Here is a 14,095-nt window from a genome sequence, read left to right as displayed (position 1 = left end):
GAAAAACACCACTTCACATCCTTTAAAAGTATTTTCCCAAGTCATTAGAAGTCTTCAGAGAACTAAAAGTAGATTTAAGGTTGAGAGGGTAAAAGGCAGATAGAATGGAAATGCATGTCATATTTCTGCTGCATTTCCACAGGCAATTTGAACATGTATGATAAAAGGGACTTCCAACTTCAGCCTTTCACTTTGGGTGGTGCGGCATCCACGTTTTTCTATGAGAGGAGGTCAGAAGTCACTGTCATCCTGTCCTCATCCCAGGGACAGCTGCCTCATCACCCCGGTTGTCCTGTGGCTGCACCATGCCCCCACACAGGGCGCCCGCACACGGGACACGCACACAGTATGCTCACAGAGCACTTAGTGACAGACGGCAGGTTGGACGTGTAGGCACAGGGACTTCACATGGGGCTGCAGGCCTCGTCGCAACAAGGAGCCTCCGGTCTTGTTTGGCCCACATTTTCCCTCATCCACCCCTCGGAAGTCCCGGAAGCAGCCATTTCAAATATTAATACATTTAGGGAGAAAAGTGCAATGGTAGACTTGGGAGCTGTGGGATCTGAAGGAGGCTCTGCTTCCCAGAGGAACGCAGCCAGCAAGGCTAGGGGGGGGCCTGTCGGACGCAGAGGCCCATGTGAGCAAACATGAGGGAGACCCCTGGTGCGAGCAGTGCGCCCCTCCAGATGCAGGCACCTATAAGTGGACGAGGATGGGCCAGGAGCTCGGGCTCCACCTCAGCCCCACCACTGGCGAAGCAGAGGACAGCGGGCAAGGGACTTAAATCTGCTGTAAGTTTCTGTTCCCACTGATCAAAGATCACAGATGTGCAAGCTTTGTTTTGAGTAATGTAACAACAGAAATTGCCTACCAACAGGGCAGGCTGTAAAAAATTCTTTTTGAAATACAGTCTGTGCAAAGTGCGTTATCTATCATTATTTATAGTGGCTAAGGACATTAAATGCTTTCACATGGAAAAAAAAACAGCTGCCACTTTTGTAGGGCAGAACATTCTAGATGTATCCACTTTACACAAACTGGGTTGTGCAAACCGTAACAGCAAGGCAGAGGTCACAGGGAGGGGAGGGGCAGCACGGGGGCTGGAAAGAGAAGTGCTGAGTAAGAATAACGGAGACAGAGATGGAATGTCAGATGGACAGAGCTGGAGGACTTTGTGGAAACACATTCCCGCTGGTGAGGAGGCCCGCCATATTGGGAGGCCCTCACCAAGTAAGACAGTTCCCACACCCACACCCCCTCATCCTGACCCTGATCAGCCAGTTTCCTTCTGCTATCAGGGATGAACGGGTAAGGAATATTCTGGTAACTATGAGAATGTATGAACAGACTGGCATTTGTGATTTGTAAACAAAAAAGTATTCCCAGTTGATTTCAGCAAAACCATAAACTCAAAAAATCTCTATCCTGAAGGCTGCTGCCCAGGGCAGCACAGGGCACGCAATGAGTGTGAGACCCCACAATGCAACAGACCCTTACAAAACCCCCATGGCCACACACCCTGGATCCCTCTGCCCTCCTGTTTCTTCAGGAAAAAACCCAGAACGAAAATGTCGGAGCCCCAGGGGCTGAAGAACAGGGAGAGGTGGCCTGCAGGGCTGTCCCATCATCATCCCCGCACCTCAGAAGCACCGACGCACTGGAAAAGAATGGCACGCATTCCACCAGTTCTGAAGCCAGATGTCCTCACAACCGAAGCAGCCCTATTTGTGCTTGGGCTATGACTTGAGGGTAATTAAACTGTCAAAACACCCTCCCTACTATTTCCATTTTCTCTCAGTTGGTGTCATTTAGTCACTGCAGGCTGACAGACTTATTACAGGATTGAGACATGAAAACGAATAGTCAGAAACCCATAAATGAACTCACCACAAATGGCTGCTGGAAAGGAAAAAAACTATCTGTCGATGGGAAAACTCCATCTACTTCAGTCACATTAAGGAAATCATTTTAAAAGAAAACTTAAATCACATTAACACCACAGATTTCATTGTTGACTGTCCTCTGCAATCTCTATGCATCTGTGGGATTCTCTAGTGGAACTCAGGACCATTTTTTAGAGGCAGGGTCAAGCTATGCTGCCCAGGCTGGAGGACAGTGGCTATTCACAGGCATAATCACTACAGTCTTGAGCTCTTGGCCTCAGCCCATCCTCTCACCTCACCTGAGACTGCAGGTGAGACTGAGGCTGGGACTGCAGGTGTTTGTCACTGGGCCTGGCTAGCCTCATGACCATTTCACAAAAAACATTATCCAATGCTCTCTTCCCTAACTGCACCTTGATGGTCTTGCCGTACCAGTAAACTGTCATCTTGACTATGACCTTTAGTGGCCACATAATATTCCACAAAGAAGATGGACCATAATTCAATCATCGTTTCCTTTGGAGCTCCCTTAACTACCCACTTGCCACATTCAATCACAGGGGCACCACACGCAGCTGAGGCCACCTCCTGCCAGCCAGCCCCTCCTTCCCCCAGGCCTACAGTGCTGCCTCAGCCTAGGCTTTTCCATTTTCTCCACCCTACAGTTCCTAAAGAGCAGGGAGGATTCTCACTCACACCCTCCACCTGTGTGAACACAGTGGCTGGAGCTAATTAGCTCACGTTTTCAGAGTGAATGAACGAATGAAGTGAATAAACGAATGAAGACAATTTTTCCTCTCTACCTAGGAGAACATGTAGGTGGGACCCTGCCAGCATCCTGATGGGGAAGGATTTGGGGTTGGGCATTTAAGGAGCTCTGACTTTCTGCTGCTGCTGCATCTTGGCTGATACTATATGCATAGATTACATAGAATGAGAAGTGCTTTTCTGCAAACCGTTTCGTTTTGCAGTTAAGGTGCTGAGGTTTAGAAGGGACCGTGGCCTACACTGGGTCTCACAGACCTCAGGCCTCTTAACTCCCTGACCAGGGCCTCTTCCTCAAACCACAGCTACTCCACACTCCTCCCACTTTTCAGCCTCTGCACAATCCGGCCAGGCCCTGAGCCCTGCGGCCAGCAGCTGCAGCCTTTGGGTCCTGGTTCCTGGGCTGGCCTTGGAGCCCCACCTCTGAACCTCAGCCTCATGCTGACTTTGCCAGCCCCTTTCCACCACGTTCAGAGTCCTGCCCCAACCCACACCAACCCCCACGACCACGATGCTGCCAATTTCCTCCCCTCCCCGACCAGGAGCCTCTGCAATGCACAGATTCTCTGCTTTCCCATGCTCATCAGTGATGCTTGTCCCAGCAGGAGTGCCACGCGAGCCCCCCTGCACCCCACAGTATGAGCCACTGCCCTCCCCTAACACAGTGGATGAGTCTGGGTCCTCTAAATCCCTCTGCTTTTCATCTTCATTAACAGGTATCCCACGCCTAAACCCACTTCCCCTCTCAGACCAGCAGAGGAGAAATGAGGCTCTGCCGAAAATTCACTAACACTCACCCTGCTTTGTGCAGATGCCTGCACACCTTGGCACTGCCCGGGCAGCCTCGGGCATGACATTTTCCCTGTGGACCACATGGGACATTGGGATCCCTCGGCTCCTCTCTCTCCCTGGACTGCCAACCTCTGTGTGGCCCTCCTCAGTCCCCACGCTCCCAGGGCCCACGCCACAGATAGTATGGGATCTGAGCAGACAGCTGCAGCAGGGTGAAGCCACCCCCAGAGGAGGTGGGTGTCCAGACCAACAGCAGGCAGGACCCTGCTGACCCCATTCTTGTGTTCACTATTACTCTGTCTAGGAAGCAGCTGAATTCTTCCCAAGCTCAGCACTGTTAACAAATGATCCGGCCCTGGACCTGGCAGGGAAATGATGGAAACTGTACACTCCCAGGAGCCCTGGGAGCCTACTTTCATATGACAGTCTGGATATCCTGGGATCAGCCACACCACTGCAGGCCTGCAAGAAGTATAAAATGAAAAAGTGATGGTAAACCAAGTCTACATTTTGGTCAGAGAAGATGCGCTGGGACCAGCAGCCGCTCACTCTAGGGAGCTGGGGGCTTACTTATTCTTAATCCAAATGGCTCTTCTGTGGGAAGCCTTCCTGGAGTTGTGCACCAGATGGAGTCTCCTACCTACACGGTTTCCTAGCATTCTCGACTTTCTCTCCCTTGCACTCATGATGGTCACTCACTATAGAGCTGTTTGTGCCAAAGCTCACACGGGTGCTGGAGCTATGCATGCAGCGGTGACTGAGAGCGGGCGTCCAGGCTGTGCGGTGTTCTGAGCTCCTGCAGGCATCTCACCAGGTGTGTAGTAAATATGGACCAAGACAGCAATTCAGGCAGGTCTGTGCTCCAGGCTGTGACTGTGGTTGTGATGCATCGCGACCCTGGTTTACCAGGCTGCAAACCTGGGAGCTCCTGCAGTTCACCCAGCCTGAGGACGAGGGCCGGACAGGCATCTACTTGGTGCCTCAGACCATGAGTCCTGTACACAGCCCCGTGGGGAGCCCAGTGTAAACGTGGAGGATTAAAGCTGGTAAAGCCCCTGGCGGGGCACCCAGGGAGAAAGTGGAGGATGTGAAGCAGCCAGAGACAACTTCACTATGGGCGCAACACAGAGCAGCACCTTGGAGGAAGGTGCACCTTGGAGGACGGCATTTTCCAGGCAGATGGAGGGTGTGTGCAGGCCTCAGTACGATGCAGGACTAGAGAGAGGAGGTCACTCAAACTGGACACAGAGTAGCGGGGATGGGTCTGAGGAAGCTGTGAACGCGTCCTCGGTCCTCAGCTAGGGACTCTGGACTTAACACTGTGAGCCAGGTGAGCTGGCAGAGACCCTGCCGCAGAAAAACAGCACGGCCGATGTGCTTCTGTTTTTTGTTTTTTAAGACCCTTCTGATAGCCAAGTGGAAGACAGAGGAGCTGGCGGAGACCAGTGGCCAGCAGGCACTGCACCAGGGTGAGATAAGGGATGTGGCAAATCTAATGGCCTGGTTGTTGGAGATTCTCCCAGACAGATGGGGTGGGGGTAGACGGGGTGCAGGGTTCTGCAGAACAGAGGGATGGGGCCAGAAAGGAGTGCACACAGGGATGCATTCTCCTCTCGAAACCCTGGCATGCCAGGGTTCAAAAGAATTATGCAGCTGCAGGCACAGTCTCAGCACCTCACCTACTCACAAGAGCCCCATCACACGAGCAGTAGACTCTGAGGACCACAGACCAGGGACATGTAGCCTTCTGCACTGGGGGCTGTGGGGCCTCCCATGCCAAGTGGGGCAGGGGCTGCTCCTCCCTGCACTAAAACCTCTCTGACTGATCCAGATGAGACCCACTGAGTGACGGCTTACATCTCTCATTTTAACAGAAATTTGCACTTTGCCCTCTGATACAGCACAAATCTGAAATGATTCAAATATTTCCAAATATCAAAGACTAAAATCCACTTATGGATTCAAAATGGTACTAACCTGGCTGAAAGTTTAAGGCACAGCTCCCAGTGAACTGCTGTGGAAAATACATTTTCTATTTTTCTGAACAACATTTTTTAAAATAAATAAAATTCTTTCTGAAAGGAAAACCCTGTGGAGTATCTGGTGGAAGAAAGCTGTAAAAGAACAAATACGCAAATGACTTTGCATCTTGATAACAGCCTGTTCTCTCAGGAAAACAAGAGAGAAGATAATTTTCTCCTTTTATATTCAATCCCTCTACTTCTCTCCCATTTAAAAACCACTTTATTGATATCTGATTGACAGACAAAAAGTTGTGCGTGTTTAAGACTACAACCTGATGAGTTTAAGGACAGGGGCACATCCAGAAAACTATCGCCGCACTCTATTCCATAAACATCTCTATCACCTACAAAAGCTTTCTCTGCTCTTTCTGTTGTTATTTTTGTGTGATAAGAACATTTAGCATAAGACCTACCCTCTTAGCAAAATTTTAATTATACATTATAGTTGTATTAATTGTAGGTCCTACACTGTACAACAGATCTCTAGGACTTATTTTTCTTAACTGAAATTTTGTAAAAGTGAAGGCAACCACTGCTCCTAGAACTGACCACCTATCCACAGTGTGCCATCAATAGAGAGTCCCATCCCCAGGCTCCCAGGGGGAAACTGTGGCTGGGAGCAGGGCGGCACAGACACCAGCAACGCCCCTCTGCCCAGCCTCAATCTACACCTGGCCAGAAGACCAGTGCTCTGATGAGCGGAGCCAGCCCAGCCCTCCAGGACCCTTGGCTCCCCGCTGTCATCAGAGAGCTCCCTGGCCTGTGTCCTGAGGGAGTCCATACCACCCACCACAGCATGTAGGAGTTTTAGATGGCTAAGGCAATGTTTTACAAGAATTAAGAAAGAGCTAATTCATTTTGACCCTGGGATGTCACTTTGGGTGATATGCACTAAACAGACTAAAATGTGACCTATACAAAAACATCTATTGCTACAGTCTTTGTAAGTATCTGGAATACTAGTAACCGCACAATCAATACTTGTTGAATGCATGAATAAAAGGCAAAACATGAGAAAACAAAACAAATTATCAGCAATAATAAAATAAGCAAATTACCGTTTAGTAACATAATATCTAGTCCACAAGCATTAACAATGGCAGGGGTATTACCGCTCCTACACAGAAATTTATATGTGAAATAATGTTTAAGGAAAAAGGCAGAGAGCAAATAATATGCTTATACAAACTGCATCACATCACGTGCATATGTGGCACACTGATAACTGTAAGAATATGAGGCGACGGGTGTGCGATATACCTTACGTTTGTTATCTGCACAAATGCACAATGGAGCTGGTCATCAGAACTAGAAAAATGAATAACACACCTGAGCTCTCTCTTCTGGCACATTCTGCAGCAGTACACTTTATAAATGTTGGCAGAGGACACACACTGCGGGGAGGAGAGACAAGGACAGGGCTGGCTGACCTGGGCCGAGATTTGGGGGCTGCCTGGTGTAGGACACATTGAAGGCTGGCTCCTCAATCAGCGGCGGGGGGTACATGCGCCTCCGGATGAAGAAGCCGGCTCCGCAGCAGAAGAGCACGCCCATCATCAAGAGGAACCTGAGGAGAGGACAGACGTGAGGGTGGTGCTGGCAGGTGGGGTCCTGAGGACTCGGCCCTGCAGCTCAAAGGCCTCACGCACTTCTCGGGGGTCCAGGACCAATGACTCCCAAACGCACAGATCAGAGGGCAGAGGCATAGCCACAAGGCTCGCACCTCAGACTTGGTCCTCTTGGGCCCATTTTACCCAGGGACATTCCTCTAGTGGAAGGCACCAAGTAGACGCTTGACCTGCGGCCTCTGGGACAGCCCCCGGTGAGGCCACCCACACAGAAGCACCGTAAGTGAGCTCTGTCTCAGCTCAAATGGCCAGCCAGTTTCAAAAAGCTCATGCAGTCATTTTCCTGTCCACGGCTCTGACCTCAGCTCAACATTTTAGTTAGAACAGGAGACGCCATCTAAATCCTGTCTGCACGCCATGGCCGATCCAGCCGTGGTCTCGCTGTCTGTCTCCCTGTTTTCCATTCTTCACTGTCAAAACAGCAAGGCAGAGCACATTTATCCTTCCAAACCATGTCTCCATGATCACATGAACACCCACAAGGAAACAGAAGTACCCTTCCTGGAGCACACTTTAATTATAGAGAAACTATGGGAACAGAAATACAATCAATAAAAATAGAATCAAGAGAAATACAATCAATAGAAATAAAATACAATCAATAACAGAAGCAGAGCTGAGCGCTTTATGGGTAGCACCTCTGTCCAACCCATCTGTGAATTCTCATTGACTATCACTTCATCAGCATTCAGTAAATGATGCAGAATGAACCAATGAATGGCTTCCTTCCATTCCTCATTTGCACTATACTTTTTGTTCTAGAAAAAGAGAAGAGTCACTTTGAGAAGAACTAGTAATAGACAAAACTGGCAAACTGGCAAAACTGGCAAACTCTTGCCCATCTCTGAACTGAAATTATGAGGGGACCCCTGGAACCATCCAGAAACCATGCAGACACCCACACGATGAGGGCACCTGCTGCCCTGTGAGGATGGGCACACAGCAGAGTGGGTCGTGGTCAGTGGCACCAGTCCACACATAAAAGAACCTTAAGAGTGTGCAATAAAGCCTTTGAGAATATTAATGTGACATTAAGTGGAAGGTCTTCAGCCAGTCCTAAAGTATTTACCGGATAACCTTGGAAGGCTGAGCAGGAAGAAAAGCCAGAGGCACGAGACAGGAATGACTCAGGAAAGACTGAAACTGTGGCCTTGTCATCTGCTGTCTAATTCATTATTCATTCAGCAAGTCATCTTCAGGTGCCTGCTATGGCCTATTACCACATTGATCACGGCAATGAGTAGGCAGGTGAGGGCCCCCCACGCCCCCTGCCGACACTGAGCTTACAGAGGAAGGAGACAGATACCAACCTATACAATTATTTATCTACAACCTGGTAAGTGCTAAAAAGGAAAAACGAGAGATGCAAGAAGAATTTTGTGTGTGTATGGGTAAAATATACATAAATATAATTTACTGTTTTAATCATTTTTAAGTGTATAATTCAGTGCACTGAGAGGTCTGAACAAGGGTATCTGTGGTGGTGAGCAAGACTGGGAATGCGCATTTCTTTTAGTGACAGCTGGGCTGGGCTCTGAAGAATGAGAAGAGATAAGCTGAAGGGGAGGAGGGGGCATTCTGGGTAGAAAGAACACAGTGCCGGTGCTGGGGCCAGAGAGGCTTGGAGCAGGAAGCCTGGAGGCTCAATCCCCATCATGGGTGGAGAGAGCAGCCATGGGGAGCCAGGAGATCCAAACCATTCAGGAGTGTGGCATAGTAAGGCTTAATGTGCTTGGCATCAAGAAAACTCACTAAGTTCCCAAAGGGAACGGCTTCCTCTCCTAAAACTGATTTCCCTCAGGTGGACTCAGTGACAATCTTACACTCAGCACTGAGTCCTGCTGTTAGTATCTGGGTAGAAATATACAAAGCACAGAGAGGCTGGATGTGTACAGGGTTTACTTTCTCAGCGCCACTGGCCACTTTCAAGAGACCGGGCTCCCTGGATTGAAAAATGCAGAAGGCACCTGAGATCTTGGTCTTGTCTAAAAGATAAGCTAAAATGTCGGTTCCACTGCCAACAGTAGTAGGAACATTTTGTTTTTCTAGACAAAAGAAAATGACATTGCAGCTCCCACCTTAGACTGATGGAGAACAAGCATAAGGCGAGGCTGGAATAGAGTTACACAGGATCCACCTCACCCCTTACAGAAATCATAGTCTGCTGGAGAGGAGGCATAAGGCAAGGCCGGGACAGAGTCACACAGGATCCACCTCACCCCTTACTGAAATCATAGTCTGATAACTTTTTCTGTTCATTTATTTTATGTTAAAAATTTATTTAAAATAATTTCTGGTAGAGATGGGGTCTCACTATATTGCCCAGTGATCTCAAATTCCTGGCTTCAGTGTTCCCCCCACCTTGGTCTCCCAAAGTGCTGGGAGTACACCCAAAGTGCACCACTGCACAAGGCCAAGAACTTATTTTAAAAGAGAGAAACTAACAAAGGGGCAGGAGAAAGCGTTTCTAAAAACAAGGAAAAAGACGCGGCAGGGTGTTGGCTGGGGGAGAGGAGCAGTAGTAAGAAAGGCAGTTCTTGCAGTGCTGGGGGTGCAGGCTGGCTGTTCCCTAGATGTCCTCTTTGGTTGCTCAAAAGGTTTGGGAAGCTTTCAAAGGGATTAAGAGAGGAAGTCTGTGCCTTTGTTTTTAACATTAGAAGTTACCTCGTTACTTTAATTCAATTTGTTTTTTGATTCCTTCCCCTGACCCCCCAGACCCAAGTGTAGCAGTTCTCAATTCTGCAGTCCCAAGGACTGGTGCAGCTACTGTGCAATTCCTGCCCAGACCCACTCAGGACTCCGCACAGGACCCTGCTGTGGACTCACCCGCAGTGCCACCTAGGCCAGTTCTCACTCAGGCCCACTGTGCTTCCTGAGTCCACTCAAGGGTGCCATCGGTCCACGTTCTCTAGATGATTCCATCCAGACCTCCTTGGTGAAAAGATCCTCAAGATCTCAGAGTTGGCAGCAACTCTGAAGGCATTCTCCTTCAAAACCTTTTTTTTTTAATGGTCAGGAGACACCTTCAAATGTCGTGGGGCCCAGGCGGCAGAGCAGCCCCTCCCTCCCATCCTGCCCCTTCCTCCTCTCCACCAAATGCCCATCCTCACCACAGAAGCTTCCCATCACCTTTCACACATTCACTCTCCTTATGCTCTGGCCCTGCAAGGTGCTGTCCCTCTGCCCCAAACGCCCTCTCTGAAGACCCAGTCAAAAGCTTTGTAGCTTTCTCCAACTTTTCTAGCTTCAGAAGTTCTGCGCTTTGAAGTATCCACATCTCATTATCTGCTTAGATACCATCTTCTTCAGGAGTCTGCCTGCCTAAGGCCCTCTCCATAAAACCCCAGCACAATGCCTGGTGCTTATCAGGCCCCACGTTAATTGAGAGAGAAAATTCATGGGGTGGAACCCAGGTGCCCTTTGTATTTCGGGTGAGGCACTGCACGCTCACACCCCCAGGTGCTCCCTGGCTACATCGCCAGCTTGGAACCCTGTGTCAATCTCAATGTTAATGACTCAGCCCATCTTCTGACATCTGGCACTCAGACCTTGCAACAGCCTGACCATGTGCGATGCGACTTGCGGGAGTTTCTCCAAATGGAGCCCACCAAGTTGTCATGTGCTGCCTCGCCAAGGTGCCCTCCCTCTGACAGGTGACCCTGGCCAGCAGCTAGGAAGCACCTGGCTGCCAGTGCAGGTACAGCTTCTAGGCAGCCCGACAGAAGCTGCCAGGCCCTAACAATTCAGCTGGACTTTCTCAAATTTCCCTTCTTTTTGATCATACAATGCCTGAAGACTGACAAGCTTTACAAGCATTCTCATGCCCTCATCATCATGCATCTGGTGCTTTAGACCAAGCCAACATCCTCATAAGCCCGTTCACAGTTCAGGGTTTCACGCTCCAGACGGTTCGCCTTCTTCCACCCCAAGGTCCCGGGAGGAGGATCTGGAGGGAAGGCCTGCCCTGAAGCTGGGCCTTAGCCCCCGACACTGGGCCCTCCCCATCTCTGGTACTGGCCCCCTCCATCTGGAGATCCACACAGAGCCATCAACCTCTGGACAGTCTTAGGCTACAATTATTCTTCTGTTACAGCATTGTAGGTATTGGCACCTCTGCAGTGTGGGGACCTGATACCAGTTCCCTTGTTAGTGGGGGTATACCTAGTGGGGCTTACCGGGCTGGTCCTAAGGGAGGCCTGGCCAGCAGTTGTAAGGTCAGGTGAGGCCAAGGAAGTGGTGAGGTGATGATGAAAGAAGGCATCACTATTAAAGAACATCCTGGTCACATAACAGGTGGAGTCCCCACTCCCTACAGGCTTCCCTAATCAAACCCTGGGCACAGGTGTTAAGGGAGAAAGACAAAACCGCACAAAAATTCAGATGGCTGCTGTCACACGCTCAGTAAGGTCTTAAAGCCTCAAAAGGTCAGTACAGTCAAAATCTTAACATCATAAAAGGCTGGCGTCATGCAGCGAACAAACTCTAACCCTTTCTGAAGTTTACTGAAGGGCATCACCACTGCATGGGAGAAGAGGAGCAGGTGGGTGCAAGAAATGCTGCTTTGGTTTATAAATCCTTTCCCACATGTGCTCTGCCACCCTGGCATCTGAAGCAATACCTGTCATCTCCAGTCCAACAGATGCTTAGGGCACTCCAGCAGGCATCCCGAGGCTCCCGCCCACAGGAGGCTCCCCCGATGGAGTGCGTTCCCACCCTTCCAGGATGCTGCAGGATCGCTTCAGTTCCTGCTGAAGGAGCAGACTTTGGACTGCTCCGTATGCGCCCCAGAGGAGCTGGAGGAGGCACACGGGTGCACGCTGCGCTGCCTATCTTGAAAGTGAAGAGTCAGCCAACACAAGATGGATGGGGAAGCCTCAGGGCAACGAAAACTTGATTGCCCGCCAGTCTCAGCTGGGTGATTCTCTGATCCTTCAAGACAACCAGCCTTGGCTCCATTTCAGAAACTGGCCAAGGAACTGCTGAAGGATGAGGCTGTTGTCCAGCCACCTTCCCAGGAGCAGAGCTCTTCTTCCCACCCCCAAATCCTTGGAAACGAAAACAGACTTCCCACAAACTCCGTGTGTGCAATTGCCGGTTATGAAGCCAACCCAAACATACCCGTTTTCCTGACCAAGGCTGCCCCTGACGCCACCACCCAGGTGAAGGTGTCGCACCCAAGGCTGTGACAACACTGACAGGCAGGCAGAGCTCTCGGGGTGGGGAGCAAAGAGGGAGCAAGGAGGAGTTGTGACCTACCAGAAGTACCATAGCCTCTGTATGGAGAGGGCCCGCACACAGCACCTGGAGCCACAGCAGTCCTCGTAGGAGCGGCATCTGTGGAGAGAGGCACAGGCTGGTCAGCACTGAGTTGGAAGCAGCCACCGGACCAGCCGTGTGGCCCAGGCTGGGCTTCAATGTAATCATTCTTGAAGGAAGAAATCATTAAGAGCAAAGGACAGAACTGCCTCCACTCCATTTCCCACAACCAGCAGAACAGACTGACATCAGCCCGTGGCCCAAAGCAAGGCGCTGAGGTGGGCACAGTCAGTGTGATGCAAAGCCCTGCATTTACCAAGCATCCTGTGTGCCAAATCCCAATGGATTCCTTCTGGGAGGTGGCACAACCAAAGACGGGCATTAAGCCTACCAGGAATGCTGCTGGGAGGGGAGGCTCTGCAGGAGCCCAGCACCCATGTGGTGCTCATCTCTGCTGTCTTCAGTCCCCGACTATGGGGAAAAGATGGAAATATCCCACCACACCCGCTGAGGCTAAAAGCAGAGGTTGTGGAGTTAGATAAATTGCAGGTGTGGTCCTGGTCCTGCCACTTACTAGTTGTGGGACTTCTGGCGAGCCTCAGTTTCTCCATCAGCAAAGCAGGTGGAACCGCAGGGGCCCTGCACAGCACTGATTTAAGTTTTAAGGCCTTTATCACCACATAAAGTGCTGATGGTTCTATTACTGCTCATGCTGCCTCCCTCCCCTCATCCCCCAATGTGTCTGAGGTTTCCGGGCCCCTGGCAGGGCATAGCTCTCGGGAGTGTTCTCAGAAGCTGTTCCCAGAGAGCTGCCTGAGCATGGGCCCTTGCGCAGGTCTCGGGTGAGGCACTCCGTGCCCTCGACTTCCCTGCCCTTCTCCAACCCCAAGTCCTCCTTGAAGAGAGAAGATGCCATGAAAGTGCAAACCCTTCCGTTTTACAGAGACGTCTTCACTGGAGCGTTTTGAGCCCAAGCGGCAATGGATTGGCAGGGATGTGGTGAGGACCACTTCTCTATAATATTAAACCTTTACCTAATTGTGATCTAGGTTCCTGCCAGTTTTTTTTTTCCTTTAAAAAAAAAAAGTAGCTGGGAGAAATACACAATTCAGTCCAAGGTCTTGGGCACTGAATGTGTAGATTATTGCAGTACAAATAGGCTTGTTTTATGTAGAGAAGTATGTGTAGAAAACTAGTTAAGATGCGAAGTGAGATAACGACAGCCTGGAACTCAGCAGAACCAAGCTCCTAAGCTGCTCTTCCCTGGTTGTGCACGCAGCAGGCCCAAGGCTCCTGGACGTGGTGCTGCCTCTCTGTAAACACCCTGCCCCCAACGGCAGCTAAATCCTCTATCATTTCAAGGACAAACTGGTCTGAGAGACACTCCCTCCCCACTCCACCCCCACGCCATTCCACAGACAATATGGCAGCATTCATGTCCAGTCTTCCCCTGGCCCATGAACGTGAATTCCTACCCGGTACCCAAAGTGTTGTGATTTCCACGAGACGCTCCCAGTGGCTCCCACTGAGAGTTACCTAAATGAGTGCTCAAGAATGCTGCTGGTCCTGGCCGGGTGCAGTGGCTCACACCTGTCATCTCAGCACTTTGGGAGGCCAAGGCGGGTGGATCACTTGAGGTCAGGAGTTCGAGACCAGCCTGGCCAACATGGTGAAACCCTGTCTCGACTAAAAATACAAAAATTAGCTGCACATAGTGTGTGCACCTATAGTCCCAGCTGCTCGGGGA

At 50.3% G+C, this 14,095-nt stretch overlaps 1 protein-coding gene across 4 annotated transcripts in view; it reads right to left on the bottom strand.

Annotated features, from left to right (window-relative positions):
- Positions 1-14,095, bottom strand: part of VOPP1 (VOPP1 WW domain binding protein) — a 127,910-nt gene that overhangs the window by 40,623 nt on the left and 73,192 nt on the right. For 3 of the 4 annotated variants that reach the window (XR_012090286.1, XM_073008833.1, XM_007981274.3), the window contains exons 3-4: positions 12,349-12,426; positions 6,895-7,031 (exon numbers count right to left, since the gene is read on the bottom strand). Coding sequence is in view for 3 of the 4 variants with exons in the window: in XM_073008833.1 (XP_072864934.1) it covers positions 6,895-7,031; positions 12,349-12,426 (215 nt within the window). In the remaining variant the exon portion in view is untranslated. The remainder of the gene's footprint in view (positions 1-6,894; positions 7,032-12,348; positions 12,427-14,095) is intronic. The other variant, XM_073008834.1, reaches the window with a different exon arrangement.

This window comes from Chlorocebus sabaeus, chromosome 21, assembly GCF_047675955.1.
Source record: "Chlorocebus sabaeus isolate Y175 chromosome 21, mChlSab1.0.hap1, whole genome shotgun sequence".
Taxonomy (NCBI): Eukaryota; Metazoa; Chordata; class Mammalia; order Primates; family Cercopithecidae; genus Chlorocebus; species Chlorocebus sabaeus.
The sequence above is the reverse complement of the archived record's forward strand: the minus strand, read 5'-3'. Positions and strand labels throughout refer to the sequence as shown.